The sequence below is a fragment of the Rhinolophus sinicus genome, linkage group LG05, assembly GCF_036562045.2.
Source record: "Rhinolophus sinicus isolate RSC01 linkage group LG05, ASM3656204v1, whole genome shotgun sequence".
In the NCBI taxonomy this organism is placed as follows: domain Eukaryota; kingdom Metazoa; phylum Chordata; class Mammalia; order Chiroptera; family Rhinolophidae; genus Rhinolophus; species Rhinolophus sinicus.
The window spans coordinates 93,684,723-93,709,426 of NC_133755.1; the positions used below are offsets into that span (position 1 = coordinate 93,684,723).

At 41.2% G+C, this 24,704-nt stretch overlaps 1 protein-coding gene across 1 annotated transcript in view; it reads right to left on the reverse strand.

The window, feature by feature from the left end:
• Nucleotides 1-21,390: 21,390 nt before the first annotated feature.
• The window catches only part of TNFRSF21 (TNF receptor superfamily member 21), a 66,808-nt gene continuing 63,494 nt past the window's right edge, over nucleotides 21,391-24,704 (reverse strand). The window contains exons 5-6 of the mRNA XM_019734754.2: nucleotides 24,442-24,670; nucleotides 21,391-22,808 (exon numbers count right to left, since the gene is read on the reverse strand). Of these exons, the coding sequence (XP_019590313.2) occupies nucleotides 22,579-22,808; nucleotides 24,442-24,670 (459 nt within the window). The 3' untranslated portion in view covers nucleotides 21,391-22,578. The remainder of the gene's footprint in view (nucleotides 22,809-24,441; nucleotides 24,671-24,704) is intronic.

Consider the following 24,704-nt stretch of genomic DNA (forward strand, 5'->3'; position numbering starts at 1 on the left):
CTAAATGTACTGTGCCATCCAACCTCAGTGCCTTCTAATCCCATAGTCTGCTCCCTCTGCCTAGATCCCACCCTCCATGTCTATGAAGTTGATTCCCACTGATCCTCTGACTCTGAATTTGAGCATCACAACTCTGGTAGGACTTCCCTATGATCACAGCTACTCTCTGAGGTTTATATTAAAGGTGCTCTCTTTACCATAGTGGTCAGTTCGTCAGTCTGTCAAGTCCTTCTAAAGCAGGCTATGGGTTCCTTGAGAGGGGCCTGGGTCTTTATCGTTATGTACCCCCAGTGATTGACACATAGTAAGTGCTCAGTAAATTTCCTGGAATGAAAAAGAGTGAAGGTAGCACATGATCCGGGACAAATAAATTACACAGAAAACAAGATAGAAAGAGCTACTAAAAAGTTTGAGAGGGCAGCCAGATGGCTCAGTTGGTTAGAGCGCGAGCTCTTAACACCAAGGTCACCGGTTCAAATCCCACATGGGCCAGTGAGAGACAACAGCTTGAGCTTGGAGCTGAGCCACCAGTGGGTGACCGGTTGTCTCAGTGGTTGGAGCACGGTGCTCATAACACCAAGGTTGACGGTTCAAGTCCCACATGGGCCAGTGAGCTGTGCCCTCCACAACCAGATTGAAAACAACGACTTGACAAACACACTGTTCCCCAACATTCCCCAATAATTCAAAAAAAAAAAAAGTTGAAGTTTAAAAAAAAAAGTTTGAGAGAAGGAGGAGACTATAGTGGGCTGGACTATCCAGCAACTCTACATCTGATTTTATGTAAGAGAAAACTGAGGCACAGAAAATTTAAGTTGCCCAAGGTCACACAGCTAGTAAGTGGTTTAGATGACATTTGACTCAAGTTGTCAGGCGCCAGAGCCCATACTCCACCTATTTAAACCTTTTGCATTTTAATAGTGTATTTGATTCACATGGCCTGAAAATGTTCAGTATAAACTAGTGATTTTTATGGATATTATTGCCTAGAATGAGAATAAGAAAACAATGAGTCCATTTAAAGAAAATAATAGAAGGAGGGTGATTCTCTGAAAGAATAAAAATAAGGAAGGTGGAATGCTGATTGCTAATTCATGATCATCTTTATGAAACATGTAGTGAACTACGATAGAAGTTAACAGACCCATAATTTACATTTCTGTGGCAGATAGCTGATGGATGCACTGTATGTCCGACTTACTTGACTCAATGAGAATTTATTGCCTGGCTGAACCTTGCTACTGTACCCTTAGGAGCTCTCATTCCATTGTCAATAAATTCCTTTATGCTTTGGACCTTTGCTCTGAACACTTCCATCTTTTCCTCCCCCCTTTCATTTCCTTCCACTACTGAAAGCTTATCTTTCTTTTTCTTTTTTTTTTTTTTTGTCAGCCACTCATGATGGCTGTCGGCCGCTCCTGGTAGTACACAGTAGCCCACAGCAGCCCACACCAACCTCTGGCTGCTCAAGGCAGCCCAGCTCCAGGAAGAGCCGTTGTTCACGATCTTAGCTGTAGAGGGCGCAGCTCACTGACCCCTGTGGAAATCGAACGGGTGACCTCGGCGTTAGGAGCACAGCGCTCCAACCACCTGAGCCAGCAGGCCGGCCCCTATCTCTCTCTTTAACCTAGCTTTTCACCTTCTCAGAAGAGTTTGCCTCCTTCTTCACTGCTCCAGTCAAGAAGTGGGCATATTCTCATTACCCTCTGCCCCACTTGCCTTCGGACCAGTTTTGCATTAATTTTTACCTCCTAAACTCAACAATCTCTCCTCTCTTGAAATCTATGTCAGATTGTTATCTTCTCTTCATCTTTGCCCTGCTATCTACCAACTGCCAAGTTACTTTTCCACATGCTGACTCTGGCCACATAATATTTAAGTGTGACTGCCTTTTTCTTTTTGAAAAATCTCTTCATTTGTTCTTTGCTGGCTTTGTGTTCCTCCACCAAAAAGGTGGGATGTCTTCAAGGTCCCACGTGCAGTCCTTAACTCTTTTCCTTTTTTTCTCCTCTTCCTGGTGACTCTCATATCTTCAACCATTATCTCTTTTCAAAGTCTCTCAACTTCACATGTATTGCTCAAACCTACTCTGAGCTAAGGCTGTAATTTCCAAATGTCTTTTGATAATATCTCCAAAATATCGTGCCAGTTCAAACAAACTATATCAAAAAAATCAGCTCACTCTTTTCCTTCTAAACCTGGCTCTCCCTCTGCCCCCTTTCTCCTAGTGAAGGGCAATGATGTACAAGAAAATGCTCAGCATCGCTTCCAGTGCTTTCCTCTCTTTCATCATCGCCCAACACACCTTCTGTCATCATGCCTCTCCAATTGATCACCATCTTTCTGTTCTTAGAGCTACTCAACCAGACGAGCCTGGGCACCTCACTTCATGGGTCACACTACAGCAGTTAACAGAACAGGCTACTACACTGACTCTAGGACATGTCATTCGCAGGTTCAGATCTCTTCCAAGTGTCAACTGTGTGTATAGGATAGAGTTAAAACTTTTTAGCTTGAAAGCCAAGATTCTGTCCCCAACGTCTTTTTCCTTCACCGTCTTTTATATATACCCTGTTCTAACCAACCCAGATTTGTTGATGCCACTTGATTCAAGAAGGATTCATTCAAGAAGTTTGTTAAGTCCTTGGTATTAGCTCAACACTTTCCTCAGTATAGGAAACACAATGGTGAACATGACTTCTGTGTTTAGATTTACATGATACAAGCAGTGAAAATAAAATGTGGTAAGTACTAATCTAAGAAGCTAGCTGGGTACCGTGAGCATTCATCTAGATGCTCCTAACTGTAAACAGGCAAGATTTAGGAAGTAGGAAGATAGGGAAGGTAGCTGAGGGAAGTAAGAATTGAGCTGATACCTGAAGGCTAAATAAGAAGTATTCAGATATAGTACAGAGAGGTGGTTTGCTATTAAGACAGAAAAAGTATATGCATGAAGACTTGGGGCAAGAAGGGATGGCAAGAGTATAGATAACTGAGAATAGAAATCAGAGAAAAAGGAGGAAAAACAAGTTATTACAGAAGCAAGGGATGAGTGAGAAGGCAAGAGTGAACCACAGTCTCCTTGTTGCCAAGAGGTCAAATAAGAGGAGGACTAAAGAACATCCATTGGATTTAGAATGGAGACATCTTTGATGACCTGGCCAGAGCCTTTTGAGCAAGTGATATAGAAAGCTAAATGACAGTGGAGAGAGAAATGAATGGAAGGTGCGCTGAAGATCTGTAGACAAATCTTTATGGAAATTCAAAACCCCGCTATGCCTTTATACCATTTGCTCATTCTGTTCCAGTTTCCTCCTCTTCTGCTTCTTTCCCTATGTGCCTATACCATCACCCCCAATTCTCTTCCTACTGAAGTACTAGACATTTCTCAGAACTAAATCAAATACCACAGTATCTTGAGCTTCCCTGAACTCCTGGCAGTTAGAATGGATTATTCAGCATTTGCCACATAAATCTTTGTTGAATTAGAAAACTGTTCCCATCTCACTGATATATGAAATTTCCTTTGTACATCCATTATAGCACTTGCTTCTTGCTACATTGTAATCTATTTAGTTGTACACACCTGTCTCCCTAACTATACAACTTGATGACAAACTAGCTGTGTATTTAATCATCTTTGAATTTCTCCTAGACCCCAATTAAGGGCTTTGGGCACTGTTGTCATCCAAATTGAACTTGACTGACTGTTCTCTACCTTGCAATGACATAAGCACATGCCATGCATGACATAATCTTTGTCCTTGGAGACAATGATTTTTAAAGTGAGAATGAAAAATCTTAGGATTTGCTAGTGTCGTCTTTAACCTCTCAAAATATTTTCACTATTACTCACATGTTTTACATATTCTATTAAAAAATCATTATCAGCTTGGTTCTGTATATGAATGAATACTCTGCAAACCCACTTTCTGATTCAGGTGAAACAACCCACTCAGTTTTTAAGCTCAGAGCACTCAAGTAGCAACTCATTAATGAGGCTGAGTTAACTACTCACATATTGCTCTCCCTTTCCAAAGACCAACCTAGGAAATTGTTAAAGCAAGCCAAAACAGAAAAGTGACACTGAACTTCTGTGTTTCTAAGGGTTGAAACCAAAAGAATAAGTCATATTCTTAAATTCTAAGTTTCTGATGATCATTTGAATATGGCTGATTTAAAGAGATAGGACAATATTTAGAATGCTGGATGAATTTATTATGTTGTAGACAGAAAGACTGTCAAAACCTTTCAGAAGTTTTAGTAGTTGAGAAAATTAAGGTCAACTTAAACTGTTTAATTAGTAATAGGAAAATTCATAAACTCTAGTTTTAAAATATTTTAGAATTTCTCTTAAGCGTATTTCATAATTTCTGCAACAAAATCTGAAACTTTTTCACCTCCCCGCTTCCAAAGACCCACTGTTCACCGCATTTTAAAGACAAAGCACAGAGATAACCAACTCATCCCTAGGTCATGTAATAGAATTGGTATTAAAGTACAAAGTTCCATTTCTTTAAAAAAGAAAATTCTGAAGCATCTATGGCTACATGTTAATATCTGACAAACTAGATATGGGTGCCCAGGTGATCATAATATTACTCTATTCTTTTCTATTGATGTGAAATATTTCACATCTTTAAAATGAGGAGAAAAATATCCATGCAGTCCAAAATCACTAGAGAATTCAATAACTAAAGAATCTTTTGTACTGATTCTTAATTATCCAATTTCTCTACTTGCCCCATGAGCATTTAGGTCAGAGCTATTTCTTCAGTTTCCAAAGAAAGGAATAAAAATAGTTAAGAAAAATTAAGTGATTCTGGAACAAAGGCAGATCCAAGCTCAAATAAGAGTTAGAATTCCTGGGGTATCAAAGGACAGACAGGAGGCTGCCTCCAAATACTGAACAGCATAATAGATATTCAGTTCGTACTTGTTTGATTAATTGGTTGATAGTTGAACAGAAGTGAAAGCTCAGGTCCTTGGGAAAGATGGTATATGTCACCTTCCATTCATCACTGACCATGGCAGTGCTGGTTCAAACTCAGGAGACCTTTGTGTGTCTTCACTGTGACCGTTTAATGTGGAACCAATCGTCCTCTCAAGGGTTGCTGCTTATACGGTGCTTGACTCAGGGTTCTGGGTGCTGTGTATAACCTTGCTGCGAGGCAAAGCTAATAAACCCAAGACTAGGAGGAACAAAAGAATCTTAGGACAAGAGAGAGCCAAACTATCTCCAAAGAAATTGACTTCCAAATTGCTCCCTCATTTTGCCAGTATTTCTGTTGCTGCGGAGGTGACGAGATGGTGCTGACTTGTTTGGTGCAGAGTCCAACAAGAAAGGGAATGCGTGGTAGTCCTGGTACATTACAGCTCGTGATTTCTGCTCTCCCCTCCAATTCCATACAGCAGCATTTATTAAGCACTAACGTTTACACACAGTGTCCTCTCTCCCCTCTTGCTTCAGTGTGTTCTCTCTCTCAAGCTCTCTCTCTCTCTCTCTGTCTCTCTCTCCCTGTCTCTCTCCCTGTCTCTCTCTCTCTCTTTCTCTCTCTCTCTCTCTCTCTCTCTCTCTCTCTCTCTCTCTCTCTCACACACACACACACACACACACACCTGCCCCCCCCCTTTCCAGTGCCTTTGACTGATGCCTCCTTCTCTCTCTCCAACATCACCTCCCACTGCCCATGAACCTCTGCCTCCAACAAGCAAGTCCAGGCTTCTGGACCTCCTCTTTCTCACATGCATATTGGCCCATGTTCTCTGGAGACATCTCCCCATGTCCACTCCACTTACCAAATGCTCCCAATCCTTCACATCTCCCCTACAGACACATCCCCTGGAAACTTTCCCTGAACCTATCAGCTCCCCAGCTTCCTGAAGACTCCCGTGGCACTGAAAACCTCTCCCTCACTTGGTAGTTGCTACATAAACTTCTCTGTCGGGTTGGTTACCTGTCTCCCTTAACCAGACTGACATCTTCCTTAAGCTGAAGCCCTCACCTCCGCTGCTGTGGGACAGCACCATGAGCCATGCCAACGAGCACCCTGTGTATCCATCTCCGATTGACTATTGCTGTTGTGATGCCAGAATCGCAGAGAAGAGTCTGGAAATTCAAGGAACTAGGGCAGAGCAGAGGAACCAGGAGATCGTGACTCAGGGACCACACAAGTACATGCAACGTGATATTTCCCTTGGCTTTGTCACAATCCCAGGCCTTAACATGATGCAAGAGGGTTTTGGTAATGAGGACACTGGTAATACAGTCCCTGAAGCTTCTTGGGGGAAATGATATTTAAATTCATCCTCTCTGCAGAGAGAGGGGTCAGAGTCCCAGGAAGAAAAGGGATGTGTGTGTGCATGTGTGCGCGTGCGAGCACGTGTGTAACTGTTGTTTGCAGGAGTGGTTCCTATTTGGCTACTGCCCTCATGTGCCTTCACTGAGCAGCCACAGTCATGATTAGAGTGAGGATTCCACCTCAGCCAATGCACTGAGAAGGTTCTCAGGGAATTCTAATGGCTGGAGCTGGAGAGGAGTTAGAGAGCAAGAAGCCCAAGGCCACCGTGACACCAGTAGAGAAGTGGGGCTGGAGGTGGTGCAGAGCTTGGACCAGGCTATGGCTGAGCAAGAACCACAACCCAAGCCCTGGGGTGGAGCACAAATGCCCATGGGGAGCCTTCTTTGTCGCCTATAAAACACCGCCAATGAGAGAGAGCAGGAGTAATGAGGCTCACCCTCTCATTAAGTCACCATCCAAGGCTTGGCAGCACACAGTGTCTTTCCAAACCTTGCCACTGAGGCTCGCAGTGGAATTTCTCCTCAGAATCTCCACATAAAGAAGCCAGAGAGGGGTGGAGAAGGTTTACGTAAGTGCAATGTATGAACAGGTGGGAGAAAGGGCCGCACAAGAGGAGAGGGGCAGATGAGGTGAGCCAAAGAGAAGGCAAGGTGAGCCAAAGAGTCAGCCATGGACGTATGACTGCAAAGGCCCCTGGCCAAGTTTAGCAATGAATCTCTCTTCTCAGCAGGGGAGGAAAACAGGTTCTGGGAGTTACCTCAGAAAACCCCAGCCTCCTGAGGTCTTTGGTTTACATTACCTAGAAATGTAAGGTGAACGGTAGCATAGAAGCAACGTTAGAGTTAGGATGAGTCCCAGAGACCAGACAAACCCTCCTAGATAATTCCAACCTTCCTAAAGAGGCTGCCATAACTGCAACTTGGAACCAAAGCTGGGCCAAACTCAGGACATGACAGTTCCTTCGGGACTTCTCGTCAGCCTTGGTCTGAACCTGTCTAAGACCAAGACAGCAGGTGCCTCAGCAAGCCTAATCCTCCTATAAAATGCTTTCATCTCACCCCTTACTGGGTCAGATCACTCTCCTGGCTCCATCTTGCCTCCCACTTCAAGTCTAAACTGCTCTTCTTCATTCTAGGCCGGCCCAGTTCAGTTCTGCCTCACCATTCGGCCTTTCCTTAGCCCTCCCCTCACCTACACACCTGATTTACTCAAGACTGCCTCCTCCCTCTTCCCTGCACCTTCTAAGTTCAATCTAACTCTGATGCCTTTTTCCCTCTACTCTTCCCCTAAGAAATCCTGTCTACTCCTGCTGCCAAAAAATAATCTACCTACCCACCAAGCTGTGGCTCACGCTTATTTCTTCCATAAATTCCTCTTCTTTCATCTACATTGACCTCTCGCTTCTCAAAATGTTTTTGTAATAATCCAATGTACACCAAGGAGTGTAGAGTGTGTGCCCTGTAAAAAGCCCAGGCTTATGCCTGGGCAGCAGTATCAAAAGTCAATGCTCTGACGCTCAAGTCCCTGGGACCTGTGTTCACTGGTCCATATGGCGACTTTGTGCCTATGAGGAAGAGGTGTGCCCAACCTGCAGAACTGTACATAGCAGCCCTGGTGCAAAGCTCTCCTATGATGCTCACTCGCTGCGTGATCTGAAGCAGGCCCTTAACTTCTCTTTGCCTCAGTTCCTCATCTGCAAAATGGAAATAATAGTGTCTACCCCACTGGGTTGTTTGAAAAGTTAAATAAGAAAATGAATGTAACGTGCTTAACATGAGAATCCATTGGGTGCTCAACAAATGTTAGCTATTACTGTCTTTTGCCTTCTCTGCTTCTTTGATGAGCTGGATTCAGAAAGAAGGAGGGGGGGCATCAGTAATTTCTTAAGAGAGCAGCTGATTCATCTACATCCTTCTCTTCATTTTCCTTTGCCGTTATGTTACCACATCCCTTAATTGGCGATCTCAATGACCCCAGAACCAAAAATAACTTAGCTGTGGGGGGAAATTATATCTGGGAACTAAGAGTAATCATATTTAACCTAAGGCAATCCAGCATCAGATATACAAGAAAGAAAAAGAAAAAATAACCTTTAAAATGGGAGGAGAGTGATAACATTTTTCCTAAAGCCGGTATTTGATGAAGGGAACGTATCAGAACAAATTCAGTGGATGCAGGAACCAAAGCATTGTAGGGCTGACGTAGGTGTTTCTTAGTGATTAACGAATCGGCTTTGGGGTCTGACACCCTAAAGTTCAAATCTTCAATCTATCCCTAACTTGCCATGTGAATTGTACAAGTTATTTAACCTCTCTGTGCCTTAATTTCCATATCTAAGGCTAGTAGATGAGTGACACCATATAAGGGATATAGCATGGCAGTCCCCATGTTAAGTGGATATTTAATATGTAAGAGGCCCTCGGTGTCATCCAATGAGAGGAGAAGCTATGTCCATTTCTTGGCTGTGGAGCCATTCATGACTCTCACCATCTCCCTTCAAATAAATCATCCCTGAACTGAATCGGGGTCCAGGACAATTGGATTCAGGCTCAGGAGGAAGCAGGAAATATAGGGATAGTTGCGTTTATCGTGAGAAATAGCTTATGCCTTATCAAGTATCTGACACATTTCACATGTGCATTAAATTTGCTTGAAGGCATATACAAACATTCAGGTAGTATTTAACTTAGCCTGGTAAATTATTTAACCAAAGCAGAACTCGTGGTTCCCAATGAGTATTTATTTTGCATTCTTTATTGTAAATCTCAGTGTATCCATTGCCCAGATTCAATAATAATCAATTAATAGCCAAACTTGTTTTGTGTATAGCCCACTCACTCTCTACTCAACCACAAATTATTTTGAAGCAAATCCAAAACATTGTATCATTGCATGATGAGGATATTTCTAAAGAAATACAAGAGAGAAGGGGCACATACATTTTACGTAAATCTTCTCCTAAAACAAGGGCTAGAGCATGGCAAAGAGGAAAATAAGTTCCCGAGATGGGTAGAAAGTGACTAATTCTACTCCATTTTAGTTGCTTCTCCACTTTACATTTACACAGTTTATTCTTTATCACTGCTGGTGAATATGATGCCTTGTAACTTGTAGCTTTAATAGCCCCATTTGGGTTTGCCTCATCAACTCCAATTGAATCGGAAACATCTGGCTAGCAAGAGCCATCTTACTGAATTTAATGTTCTATGTTCTAGTGCTCCATATGACATCTGGCTTACCTTCCTACCTCCGTCTCTTCTTCATGTCCTGCCTTCCTCCCTAACCAATCTCCTAACTTCCTAATAACTTCCTAACTTCTTTTTATTAATCCTATCAATGTTTACTGGGCACAGCTCCTGGCATATAGTAGACAAAATAAAAGTGAGCTGAGAACACTTAGCAGACATTGGCGGCTGAGAGCTGACAGGAAGGGGATGAGTGCAGCTGAGTCTTGAAGCGTAAGAATGAATTTGCCAGTTAAGGAGGAGGTGGGAAGTAGTTGGGAGTGCAACAAGGGCATTCTAGGCAGAGAAAGCAGCCCCGGCCAGGTTCTGTGAAGGAAATTTGGGCCTATTTGGGGAACTTCAAAATGGACCATGTGACTGGACCAACAAACGTGAGTGATAAAGGCAGGACAAGAATGAGGATTGAAAATGTAGAGTTAAGTACAGTCCAAACCTTGGAGGACAATCCCGATTGGATTCGGTGGGGCTGTTGGGAGTAGAGCTGGTAGGAGAGAGGGGTCCTGAGAAGATGGAAACACCTGGATTCAATGTAGCACTTTCAACTTCTACAGTCTCCTAGGAGAACATTACCTCCCAAGACCAACATATCTCTTCCATAGTTTACTGAGGACTGGTACCTCGCCCAAAGATTGTTCCTTGACATAGAAACTATATGTCAGACTAAGAATATTATCCAGGGTGTGCACATTTATTTAGTTTGCAAACATTTGCTTTCCTGGAAAATAGTCAAAACAGAAACTAGACCAAAGCTTATTGTTTTTATATATTTGTTTCACTTGGTGCAACAAAACAAATGCTAATTGAGACAGGAGGATGGTAATGCAGATATATCGTTTTTATTGTGGCTATTATTTTTATTAGGTTGACTGTATCTGCAATGCACCTATGGAAATATATTTGGAAACGTTCACTTCATAGCACAAGAGCTGTTCAATCATGTAGCTCAGACTTTGAGCTAGATTTGTAGAACTCATAATGAAATCCAGAGTTGCCAACTGGCTGCTGAATTGGAGTGGTGTAGCTAGATAATCATTGCCATGGAATTATCTATTCTGGCTATCACCACTGCCCCAAATTGTTTGCCAGGTGAAAATTGTACACTTTGCACTTGAGTTGCTGCACTTGACTGGTTTCAGAGCTCAAGGGCTGGAGGGACGAGGCCTTTAAATTCCAGAGGTCATGAATTTGAATTGCAATGAAGTATGCAATAGAGAGCTTTGGAGAAGCGTGATTAAATGACCTCTAATGTTCATTCTATTTGCATAATACTCTAGTCCTTGGGCCACAGATATCTGGAGCTGCTAAATTTATAATTATTTTTTTTAAAAGTTAACCAAACTTTTTGACTCAGTGACCAGTGTGGGTGGTGGAGAGGAGAATTTGACCATATTGAGATCTAGTTTCATACTTATGAGATTTAGATTTAGAGTCCAAGAATCTTGTTCCAGGTGTGGGGACGGAGCCAGGAGTGCAGTTTCCAGGCTCTCGCCCTCATGTGGAAAGGTGCTCACTCGGGTAGTAAATGGCCATCAACTGTGATTGGATGGCCATCAGCTGTGGCTAGTTGGCCGTCAGCTGTAACCAGTGAGCCATTGGCCACTAATATAACTGCCGTGGCTACGCTAGCAGAAAATGGGGGCTAGCAAGAAGATGGTGGCTGAGCTAGCAAGAGCGGATTGCAGTTAGCACAATGGATTGCAGCTAGCAAGTGAGGTTGGTTGGCAGAGAGAAGTAGATAGCAGGTTGTTGGCAGAGAGAAGTAGATGGCCCCTGCTTCCTGTGTCTCCAACCCAGCCGCCAGCGAGACTATAGTGGTGTGACGCCCCATCTATGGCTCCGTGGGTGTTCCTTTTTGGCCTCACCATATCCTGCGTTCTTATGTGGGGAGTGGGACTAGAGACCCCGCATGACACCCCGTGTGACACATGGCGCAGTGAGCAGGGTCTCCCGCATGACTCCCCACACGACACAGGACAGTGCCAGTTCCCCTGCATCCAGACGTGACTTCATTTCCACCCATTTGTTCTCCATCTGAGTCAGGGGCTCACTCACCTGTTTTCCTCATTTGTGGTCCATGGATTTCGATGCCCTGATTGTACTGTCTTGCTTGGCTGCCATCCCTCCACCTCTCACCTTCATCTATAAACTCAGGTGTGCCTCCAACTCCAGGGATAGATCAGGGTGGTTGGATGGCTCAGTTGGTTAGAGCAGGAGCTCTTGGCAGCCAGGTGGCCAGTTCAATTCCTGCATGGGATTGTGGGCTGTGCCCCCTGCAACTAAGATTGAAAACGGCGATTGGACTTGGAGCTGAGCTGCACCCTCCATAACTAGATTGAAGGACAACAACTTGGAGCTGATGGGTCCTGGAGAAACACACTGTTCCCCGATTAAAAAAAAAAAAACTCCAGGGATAGAGCTGATCTTAGAGAAGAAGGGCTGTTGGGGAGGGATCTATACAGCCTAAAATCCCTGTCTTTAATCCTTCTACTCTTAACGCCAATCTCTATTTCTCATCTTTCAGGGGCTGCTTGCCCAACACATGCTGCTAGCTTTCTTCTCATACTAACATTCTGCTCTTTGGGCATTGGCTGATCTCCCACCCTACTACTGCCTGGAGCTATCACTGGATTGTAAAGTGTAAGGCCTTGAAAATGGTCCTTGTGACCTACAAGTTCTAGATCCCTGGGACACATATCATCTGGAATCCCGCCACTATACACAAGGTTGGACAATTAAATTCGTGAGATTGTTGCAATGATGTTGCTAAACTTTTTTGATATCAGAGGGATTATTCATTATGAATTCGTACTAACTGGACAATTAACCAAGTTTACTATTTGGAAGTGCTGAAAAGGCTGCGTGAAAAAGCTACACGACCTGAACTTTTCGCCAACAATTCTTGCATCACGACAATGCACCAGCTCAAGGGCACTGTGTGAGGGAGTTTTTAACCAGTAAACAAATAACTGTATTGGAACACCCTCCCCACTCAGCTGATCTGGCTCCCAATGACTTCTTTCTTTACCCGAAGATAAAGGAAATATTGGAAGGAAGACATTTTGATGACATTCAGGACATCAAGGGTAATATGATGACAGCTCTGATGGCCATTCCAGAAAAAGAGTTCCAAAGTTGCTTTGAAGGGTGGACTAGGTGCTGGGGTCAGTGCATCGCTTCCGAAGGGGAGTACTTCGAAGGTGACCATAGTTGTATTCAATAATGAGGTAGGTAGCACTTTTTAAGGATGAGATCATGAACTTAATTGTCTGACCTCGTTTCTGCCAGCTGGGCTCCCATCTGGACCTTCAGTCTCTGTCTTGATTCCACAGCTCAGCCTGGGCTCATAATCCCACAGTTCCCTAGTCTGTTCCAGCTCCGCCAGGCCTGAAGCCTCACTTGTGACCCTGGACTTGGTTTCTGACCAAGGAGAAAGTGAAGGTGAAATGTCTGGCCCTGCCAAAGTGTTGCCTCACTTATCAGCACCTCACATTATCACTTCTAATTGCTTTTCTCTGGTATCGATTTTCTTTCTTATATGTCTGGATGCTGGTCTCTGACCCAGAGTTTGACCTGACCATGGTAACAGCGTACGTCTTACATGTTTTGCTTCCATGGAACTCTCAGGGCCTCTTGAGCGACTGGGATATTACCTTATTCAGATAGTTGGCTCAAATGTACTTAGACCATCCTAGCCTTAACCAACAGCAGCTGTGGTCCCAGGACTTCTGGCCCCAAATCCACTGTGCTTTCCAGGATGCCACAATGTTATCATCTACCTCAGCATCTTCTAGACTCATCTGTAGAAAATTACTATTCTATGATACAATAGGCATTTGTAAAAACAAATTTTTTAAATTTTGAAATGTTTATTTCATGATCATGTGAATTTGGGAAACACTTCATTACAGGACTTTTCAAGTCCTTTAATGTGCTACTAATGAGCATAGTGATATTAAAGGGATAGGGGGAGGGGGCAGAGTATATAGCTTTTTAAAAATTTGTTGGCCTGCAGAAGTTTTCTCGGTGAAATATTCGACATGTCACCAGAAGGTCCCCGGAACACCATGTGGGAAATGCTGAGTGATTTCAATTCCGTTCTGTGATACTCATCTGGAGCCACCTGAACAAAATTCTCTCTGTCAGAACTTAGAAGCAGCAAGGGAGCCAAGAGTCCCCTAAATATCACAAAGAGAGCGAACCCTTGTCTCATACCATACACGAAAATGAAATGAACTTCAAATGGATTAAAGATTTAAACATAAGACCTGAAACTATAAAACTCCTAGAAGAAAACATAGGGGGAGAGAGCCTTTTGACATTGATCTTGGCAATCATCTCATGGAGATGACACCAAAAGCACAGACAACAAAAGCAAAAATAGGTAAGTGGTATACACCAAACTGAAAAGCTTCTACACAGCAAAGAAAGCAATCGACAGAGTGAAAAGGCAACCCATGGAATGGGAGAAAACATTTGCAAATCATGTATCTGATAACAGATTAATTTCCAAAATATATAAGGAACTCCTATAACTCAATAACAAAAAACTAGAAACCAAAAAAACTAATAACCCAATTTTCAAATGGGCTAAAGAGTTGAATAGACATTTCAGAAGACACACAAATGGCCAACAGGTATATAAAAAAGATATTTGATATCACTAATCATCAGGGAAATGCAAAGCAAAACCATACTGAGCTATTACCTCACACCTGTAAGGATGGCTATTACCAAAAAGTTAAAAGATAACAAGTGTTGACGAGGCTGTGGAGAAAAAGGAACCCTTGTACACTGTTGGTGGGATTGCAGACTGGTGCAGCCACTATGGAAAGCAGTATGAAGGTTCCTCAAAAAATTAAAAATAGAACTACTTTATGTCCCAGGCATTCCACTTCTGGACATTTATTTATCCAAAAGAATTGAAATCAGGATTTCAAAGAGATATTAGCACTCCCGCGTTCATTGCAGCATTATTCACAATAGCTAAGATGATGGAAACAACCTAAATGTCAACTGACAGAAGAATGGATAAGGAAAAGCTGGTATATATGTATGTACATATATTGTTCAGACAGAAAAAAAAAAGAAGAAGGAAATTCTGCAATATGTGACAACATGATGAACCTTCAGGACATGATGAAACAAGACAGTTATAGAAAGATGAATAGTGCATGATCCCATTTATATGAAGTATGCAAAGTAGCCAAATTCGTAGAATCAAAAAGTAGATAGTGGTTGCCAAGGGCTAGAGGGAGGGAGAAAAAGGACAGTTACTAATCAAGAGGCATACATTTCAGTTATACAAGATGAATTAGTTCTAGAAATCTGCTGTATAACATTGTACCTACGGTCAATTATACTGTACTGGACACTTAAAAATGTATTAAGAGGGTAAAGTTCATGTGAAGTATTATTATCACAATAAATAAAATTTTAAAAGAAGAAAAAGAATGAAATTATAGGAACTAGATAGGAGTATCAGAGAGATAGCACTTTTTAATTTTAAATTCTTCCTTGGCATTTGTTCAACACTTTATAAATTCAAGTTTGTATCACCACACACATATTAGAATGACTAAAATAAAAATATAAACGATTTTGTGATGTCAGAGGGTTAGTGGATGGTGGGGAAAGGGGTTCACACAATGTGAGGGATATAAAAGATAAATGTCTAAGTATTACTTTGTCTTGTGCACCTGAAACTAATAAAATAAAAAAAACAGTGAGATAACAAAAAAAAAGAAGAAAAAAAAAGAATGTTTAAATCTGGCACCAAAACTTTGCTCTGTAAGATAAAATAATAATAAACTAAACCTCATTTAAAATATATATATATAAATGATTTTAATAAAATTGTAAATAATGTATTTTAAATTAAAAAATAAAATACAATATTAAGGACTAGCAAGGATCTGTGAACATACAATGGTACCACCACTGTGAAAGTTTGATAGTTTGCTGTAAAATTAAACATGCATTTAGCATACCACCCAGCAACCCTCCACCTGGGTATTTACCCTAAAGAAATGAAACCTCACTTGCACACAAAAACCTGTACACAAGCGGTCATCATAGCAGCTTTACTTGTAATAACCCCAAACTGAAACGGTCCAAAGGTCTTTCAATGCGTGAATCATTAAACTGTTAATGCAACCTTATCATGGAATACCACTCAGTAGTAACAAAGAACAAATTGTTGATAGACGTTAACAATTTAGTTAGATCTCAAGGTAATTATGCTGAGTGAAAAAGAAACAATCTCAGCAGATTACATCCTGTATGATTCCATTTACATAACACTCTCTAAGTGACAAATAAATAACACTCTCCATCACTACAGTGATGGAGAACAGTTGCCAGGGTTTATTTAGAGTGAGGAGAAAAGGCATATGAAAGGGTAGCAAAGAGGGAGTTTCTTTGTGATGCAGCAGTTCTGTATTCTGACTGTGATGGTGCTTACATGAATCTACACTTGTGATAAAATTTCGTAGTACTAGACACCAAAACAAAAATGAAAGCACATGTAAAAACTGATGTGAACTGAGTGAGGTCTGTAGTTTAGTTAATAACATTGTCAGTTTCCTGATTTTGGTGATGTGTATGGCTACGTAAGAAGTTATCCTTGGGAGAAACTGGGCGAAGGGGAGATAAGAACTATCGGCATTACTTTTGAAATTTCTTGTGTCTTATTTCAAAGTCAAGTAATCTTTTGCTGAATGAGGAGAAAGCCAAAACGAAAACAAACACAATTCAACTTTGGTGGAGCCCAGATGAGAGGCTAGAAAGGCAGGGTTCTACTCCACCTTAATTGCCCTTTCGGACGATGCCTGGCTGACTCAGTTCTACAGCTAGCTAGCCTTCCTGTCTCCACTGCTTACTGGCTGTGTGACTGGGGAAGTCACAATCTGTGCCTCAGTTTCTTCATCAGTACAATAGGAATAACAATGGTTCCTACATCATAAAATTCAGGTTAAGATTAAAGAGTGAATAATATCAATTGTTTTGGATGCTTTATAGGAGTTCTATGAAGAGCATACACATGCTGTTCTCTGGATATGTGACATATACAAGCAGTCACAGAATTGGCTTCCTGTGTCATCATGACGGTTAACAACACACCTGAGAAATGGTGGAACAACCAATGTATAAATGACATGAACATCTTGCTTATATAGTAATTCTACATTATACCTGTATTTCCCTTCTGGTTTTCTTTCCCTTTTCAACCTATCTCACTTCCCAAAGCTTTGAAAGGCATGGAACTGCAACTTTCAGCCCTTTGCTTTTGACATTAATATTCTTTGAAATTAATAAGAAGGACGACTTACACTAGGGAATTTTGCAAATTTTTCCCTGATTCATATTTGGTTTCAGACTCTCTTAATGCCCTCTTTGTATTTCCATCATTTCACTTGGACACGTTTGATTGTAATGACCACTTGTTTCTTTCCCTTACCAAGCTGTGAACCTGAGGTCAGGAGCCGGCATGCATTCATTTAGTCAACATATAGTGACTCAGTACCTACCACGTCCCAGGTACCATGGCAGATGCTGAGGACACAGCTCTGTACAGACATATGCCTTATTCCTGTTGGTAGTTTTGATTGTGTATGGAATAATTCTTTGTATTTTCTGCTTCTAGCATAGTGCCCAGCCCGTGGTAGGCGGTCAAATATTTCACAGGTGGATGGGGAGAGTGATAAAATGAATATTTCTGTTGGCAGGTACACTATATTCAAACAAAATGTACCAAAACCTGGTGTGAAATTGGCTGTTCTACGCTTCCTGGGAGAATGAGAAAATATTCTCATAGGACTATTGCAAATGAGCTATCTTTTTGCCTCTTTTTTCTTCCCCATGAGATTTTGTATTTATCATTTTGCTGTGTATAAGGCAGTAGGTGAACAAAAACAAGACAATGCCATTGCAGAAGCATCTCCTTTGGAGAGATAAGGAACTACTAAAAGACTCTTAAGAAATCTTTGACCTTTTTCCTCACGAAGATGTTAATTGTGAGCAATTCTTGTGTTGAGAAATATAAGAAGATTGGCCAGAAAATAGCTATGCTCCTCTCTAACTTTCTAATTTTGAATTTTCTCCATTTGACTTTTGTATTACTTTGTTTCAGAGCCAAATCCAGGAAAAGGATTTAAAATAACAAAGGAGTTGAGAATGGTGTTGCCACTTCTGGAGAGCAGCAGGGTAAGGAGCTGATTCCCTTTGTCCATTGTACTAAAATGCTCCTCCCAAAGCTATTACTCACATTTTAAGTCTGGTTCATGTAACTCTTACCTTGGTTTTCATGGATGTACATTCCCTGGATGCTGTAGAAATAGTCTAAAAATGATTTTAATTTATTATTTTTAATTTGTGATTACATACACATTGTGCAAAACTCAAAAGACTCCAAAGAACAAATCATGCAAAAAACATGTCCTTCCTTTCCTCTTCCTGTCTCCTGGACAGCCTGTTCCTCTCCCTAGAGGCATCCCTTAACATGTTTCTTGTATATCCTTGCAAGAAATTTTATGAATATCTATATTTTGTAAATAACAAGACTCTAGCATCCAAATGTGTTTCACATATGCAGTTACTTGGAGTCAAATAGGGTAAAAAACTGTTTAGATTTCTAATTCAAATAATTCCTGCTCAACTGATTGATTATATTTTCTACTTACTTTCAAGAAAAGAGGCAAAAGGAAGTATCTTGGAATTATAAAAGAGTGACGGCGAGGAGTAAGCAACCATGCTCAGGCCTGTCGTCCCACCTAAAAACCAGACTCTCTAGATGACATCCAAGTTGCCTTCCACAGGTAAGGCCCACAATTCTACTAAACAAGAGATCACATTTACCTTTCTCAAGTCAAAGTGCAAGGTAGGTACCTGTTGCATCTACAGGACTGTGCGGTGAGATTGATGCTCCGATAGCCCAGCTGCTACAGAACTCTGAGATTCCATGACATAGTTCCGTTTTACAATTCATTACATGTTACTTCATTTCTTTGAAAATTAGAAAAACTTCAAATATATATAGAAACACAAATCAGAATAACATCACTTCCCAAATATTCTTGATTAATCATACCCTGTACATTATGCTCAAAATCACGAATTGATTCGTTGCAGGTGGGTTCATCAACGCAATTAACCTCCAAGATGTTGTCCCATCGTGCTTGGAAATGTATCAATTCTTAACAGAGCATAAACATTTGCCATAGGGTTGTGAGTCCCAAAGCAAGTCTGCAGAATTGAGTGGGGCTGGCTATAGGAAAATCATAATTGCAGATCTCCAGGTTAACTCCCTGTAAGATTTATCCATCAGATCTGGAGTGAGGCTTGAGAAAAAAACACTCCCATCACAAGCTCTTAAATCAGTGGTTCTCCAAGCTGACTCCACATCAGAATCTTCTGGGGAGCTTCAAAACAATGCAGATGCCTATGTCCCATCCCGAGATTCTTATGTAATCGGTCTGGTGTATGGCCTAAGCATTGCACTTCCCAAGCTCCCCCGCTTTTCATTCCAACGTACAACCAGGACTGAGAACTACTGCTGTAGATTTTGCCCAGGATTGCTTAACTCTGGAAGTTTCTTTGGATCATCAGGAATTATTTACTTCTCTCGTGTGGGATTGGTGTACGCTCCCCTATTATCTCTACTCTTTGCGTGAAACCGACGCATAATCCCAGGCTACTCGGTGGGATCTGGAGACCAGCGGCATCCATCTCACCTCGGTAGCCCCCTCACCTAACAACTGAAACAGGATCTGCAGTTTAACAAGATACCCAGGTGTTTCATTTGTTCGGTCAAGTTTAAAGAGCACAGCAAAGCGGCCTGAAATTATGCATTTCTCACACGTTCCCAGGTTTTGTGATTCTGCTGGTCCCCAGTCCCCAGTGGCAAGGATCTACAGCACTTTCTCAAAGTGTGGCCCAACGAGGGTTTCAAGAAAAGAAGTGTGAAGTTCGTTCTGGACTTCACCACAAACTTCCTGATTCATCATCTCTGGGAATCTGGTTGTTTATACAAAAGGTGGTGAACCACTGACGCACGCTCTCCTTGTCCCAGAGTAGGCATCATGCTATCTCCTTTGAAAAGCAGCCCAATTTAATTGTTTAAAAGCTGCTCTGCATTGAGCCTAAGTTGGCCTGGAGGAAACAATATTACTCTCTAGAGAAAAATGCTCTTCCTTAACCCTTTAAGGAACTGAAGGTAGTCTTTCCCTTGCCTATATGATCTTTACCATCAGGCTTAGATTCCCCAACAATCGCTCCTCGTTCTGTTTCTTACTCTTCTGGTTACCCCCACGTTGGATACCTTCCAGTCCAGCATACCCCTCAAAGTACGGCAGCTCAAAGCAGAGAGAACCTCCAAAGTGAGCAACGCGGTATACAAATGAGACTATCAACTCTGATCAGAACATTATTATACTTTTTAATCCTGCAGCTGGAGGTTGCATTCTATCTTGTTTTGTTTTTAGAAAAGCTATGTATCATGTTAACTCAGTATTAAGCTTCTGTTTAACCACGACTCCTATGTCCCTTTCCCTCTGGGTCTCTAAGAGATGCCACCCCATTCCTATATTTTCACAATTATGTATTGAACTTAACTATAGGGCTTTACTTATGACCCAGATAAATATCATCCCTGTGATCTCATCACCCACTGTTTGAGCCCAGAGATGTTCTAGTTTAGTCCTGCATACACAGCCTTGGCTGGATTCAGATTCAAGTCTGATCTCTAGAACTATGCTGTAGGGCCTTAAGCAAGCTCCTTAACCTTTATAAGCCTATTTCTCATATTGCATGGGTACAGTAATAGTACCTATCTTACAGGATACTTGTAAGGACTCAGTAAGATAATGTAAAAAGCACTTTGGAAAGTATAAAGCTGGGTAAAGATTAATTAATAAAAGCATCCCCAAGCTACAAATAATTTACAAACTTAATAACCATAACATTTTTGCATTCATTCATTGTTTTCCATGCCCACAATAAGTAAGTGGCAGTCCTGAAATCCTCTGAAATACAAAATCTGTCTTCCCCACTACCATCTATCACCCATTTTAGTTTGCTTTGTGTGTGCCTGTGTGTATGTGAAGAGTTCCTATCTTCTGTCAACAAAAGAGGGAAAACCTAGCCTGAGAGCCAGTGAAACCAAATACCAGGATAGTTCTCTAGAAACCATCCACGTGGAAGTGGATGAAACCAGAAAACCCCTGTAATGTCACTGACATGGGTTTCAAGGTGTTCAGACAGGGTTCTCTATTTCCAGTTTCTCATTGAAATAGGAACTCAAAATTGCTAAGGTTCTGGCCATTGGAAATTCTATAGAGCCAGGGTTCCCAAGCTAAGCAATGTGATAACATATGAAATATAATAAATATAATGTAATATAGCCTACCATAAGATTTCACCCTGCCTTACTGCCAAGAAAGACCCTTGAAATTACTCGGGGGCAGTGAGGTTTCATATAGAGAAGCCTGTGAACTTTTATAGACCGTCCCACAAGTGGTAAATATCTTAGGTGGAAATGAGTAAGATGAATACATTCCAAGGCCTACTTACCATTTGTACCTCTCCACCCCCAAATCCTCATTTCTTAAAATAGGAACAATCTCAAAACAGGAGCCTCAGGCTTACCCCCAAAGACTAGAAAATGCTTGGTCATTTCATGCTTGGTAGTCTTTTTCTGTGAATCTCCTGGTACTTTTTCAGACACAAACCTTTGCTGATTTACATGATATAGATTAGAATTATGAGGTTTTTAGAATATACATATTTTCAAAGAGTTGTAACTTAGGCACATGTACAAGGCAAGGATTAAATAAATATACACAAACGACTCAAGTAACAAACACCTAATATTTATTAATAAATTAGTACACTTGAAGGCATTTTTCTGATATCAGTCCCTTACCACTATCCACAAACCCTGCCCACACAAAGGGATTCCACACCACCTTTGCATTAGAATCTGGCAACTGAGCTTTAGAGAGTATGTTTATAAGTGGGAGCATAGTTGCAAATATATCAGACAAGAGTCCTTACAGCTGCAGACATTTTTACTTAAATTGATCAGGTAATGAAGGCATCCACCAAGACCAAGTGCTGGTGGTCTCGGAGGGCAGACTGGACCTATCAACTATGTGTGTATAAAAAGAAATAAGACATCTTCAAAGCAAAGCTGGGCAAATTCCCTATGGAAAAGGTGCCGCTGGCACTCAATGGTGACTTTCCAAAGTGCAGCAATATGTTCCAAAACAGCTCAATCCCTAAAAGATGAAGTTCAAGTTCTTTGGTGGCCTAGTTGTGAAGCCACTTAAATAGCAAGTTCTGATGGCGCGAGGATTTCATGTCTCCAGCCCAGAGCATATTGGTGTAAGAGGAGCACAAGTACTCAAGCATTCTACACGGTGTCCAGATGAAAACCGCACAATCAGCAACAGTGTGGTCAAGTTTCTGCCATGAATATGAACTATACAACAAGGCATATTAAAAAGATAACTCAAAATCTAATTGAATTACAGTAACTCAGTGGGGTCTTACATTTCCTTAACCCTTAAGAAAAATCCGTAAATGACATATAATTAAAAAAAAAAAAAATAGTAAGAATAAAACAAGTAGGTGTGGATCTGAGACACGACGACAGCGTACAGAATTCACAAGATGGCATTACATTTTTAAAGAAAAGGCTCACAATCCAGCGTGCTGGAATAGTCACACTGCATTTGTGGCACGTTTAAGTGAATTTAAAGTGCACAGAATAATTTTGAAAATACGTAAGGCAAAACAGAAAATATGGAACCTAAAAAACGTCAGTGGTGGGTATTTTGCAACAGTTACACCTTGAAAAGGTTTATAAACTAACTTCCCAGAAGGGTTCAAAAAAAAGAAAACAAGAAAGCTCAAAACACTGGCCATATACTCTGTTACACACACACACACACACACACACACACACACACACAAAACAAAACAAAACACCCTGTCCCTAAAATGAGTCATTTCCAGAGTGCAGCATCCCTTGAGTTCTACAGTAAGTCGGGAAGATGGCTATAAACAGAGTCCAGGAGGGTCTGGCTGGCTTCCTGGCTCTTCACTCCAATAATTTCAAATAGCCGGTCCAGCTTGTCCTCAGCCTGAGGGATCTCTTCAATCACTCGCAGCTCCTCTGGATTCAGAATGTGGAGCATATCATCAAAAATAGGCTGTAAGTCGCAGGGGTCCAGGCGTACCTGACGCAACACTGTGTCCTTCTTTTCTGCAGGGAAGAGAAGGGGACAGCTGTAAAGGGACTGCACTGGGCGGTCATGGAGGAGAAGGAAGAGTGATAGCTCCTGCCTCCCCAGTCTATCCCCACCCCACCCCAAAGAGAGGGAGAGGACCTCTGGCACCTTTCAAACAACACAGGATTGTATTGTACTTGCATTGTATTACTTGCATTGTGCACACAATAACAAGATTTGCCCAATGTGGATCAGACAAGGATCTAATTGAACTTGAACGCGTTGTTGATGTGTCCTTTGACATGACGTCTGCTACACCTAAAGAACTTCTTCTAAATTCTTCTAAAACTCCGGAGAATGCTATAATATTTTAACACGTTGCATACGGATCACGAGAATCTTCGTTTTTTTTCTGAGCCATGCGTTAAGGACGGATAACGAGAATTCTCGTTTTTACTGTTGACTCTTTTTACTTTGCATATTTTATTGAATTATTTGTAGAATAATTATTTATAGAATAATTTATAGAATAATTTATTTGTAGAATCTATTATTTATAGAAAAATAATAAATGACATAGAAGCATTTACGCTTTAAAGAGAAGAGTGCATTTTAAAGTAGTTTCTTTTAAAAACCTGCCGGAACAGAGGGGTATGAGGGATTTAAACCCTGCCGTACGCAATGTGTTAAAAAACTGAAAAACTAAAACAAAATAAAAACTTCCCACCCTTTCCCCTCAAAAATTCCAAGTCACTTGTAATGTGCTTATATGACTTTCTAACTATGTTGCTATATTTTAAGACTAAACTGCTAAGAGCAAAAGCACACAAGAAAACAGTGTTTCTTGGGTCACACCTTACAATGGAGTAAGGAATTATAACTTTTATTACTAGTATAAAAAGCTTTCTCTATAATATAATATGTAACAAAGTACACACTAAAATACATTTTACACAAATTTTAAGTAAATATAAATACGTGAAGTGTATAAAATGTATAAAATATAAATATGTAAAATAGAACAGATTTTATAAACATATAAACTATAACATAAAACATAACCCTCTCACTAAAATATAGCTGGAATTAAACAAACTAGAAAATTTCTAACAAAAACGTCATGAGTCTAGTGTACTTGCTAATTCTCTACCCTCCTATTAAAAACTGAAAGTGGCAAATTATACATCAAAGCACCAATCCATAATGTTTAAAACATTATTATATGCAATCAAGCTTAACAGCAAATTTGCATTCAAGTCACTAAAAAACCTATGCTTTGAGTCCCTAAAACCTATACGTACTTCAGATACTCATAATAGGTTAGTACTTTAAATCCTTGGCTCTGCAAGCCTGGTAAATAATTTTCAAAAAAACCTGCCAGACTACTTTTTATCAGACCTTCCCTGAAACACGCATTTGATAGCTCAGGAGATAAGGGTGACTGGAGACCCTGGACGGCAGACTCTCAGCCAGGCAGTGAAGAGCTGTAAAGGTTTTCTAGGCATGTCCCCACTGGCTAACGACGTGCTTTCTCTCAGGCCAGCCTTATCTTGCAGTCTAGGACAGGTCTTCCTGTCCTAGAATGATTCAACTACTACTGGACTGTGGGAGTGGAGAGGGAGAAACCCTGGGGGCTTTGGTGGGGGGAGGCTTAAAGAATGTCTGCACCTTTGGTAATAAAGGAGCCCGTCCTGCTCAATGCAGAGGAGCCGCTGGATGTAGAGTCACAGCGAAGAAGGGGCTCAGACTCATCCACGAAGAAGCCCTTGTTCTTCTCCAGGGGGGAGGGCTCCACGGTCAGGAGAGCGGAATTCTCAAGTTTCGTGTTGGGGCTGGGGATAGGGCTCGGGCTGAGCGGACTGGGGCTCATCGGGAGAGCCAGTTTGTCAGTTTCCAGCTGTAGGAGAGAACAAAAAAAAAAAGTTTTATTA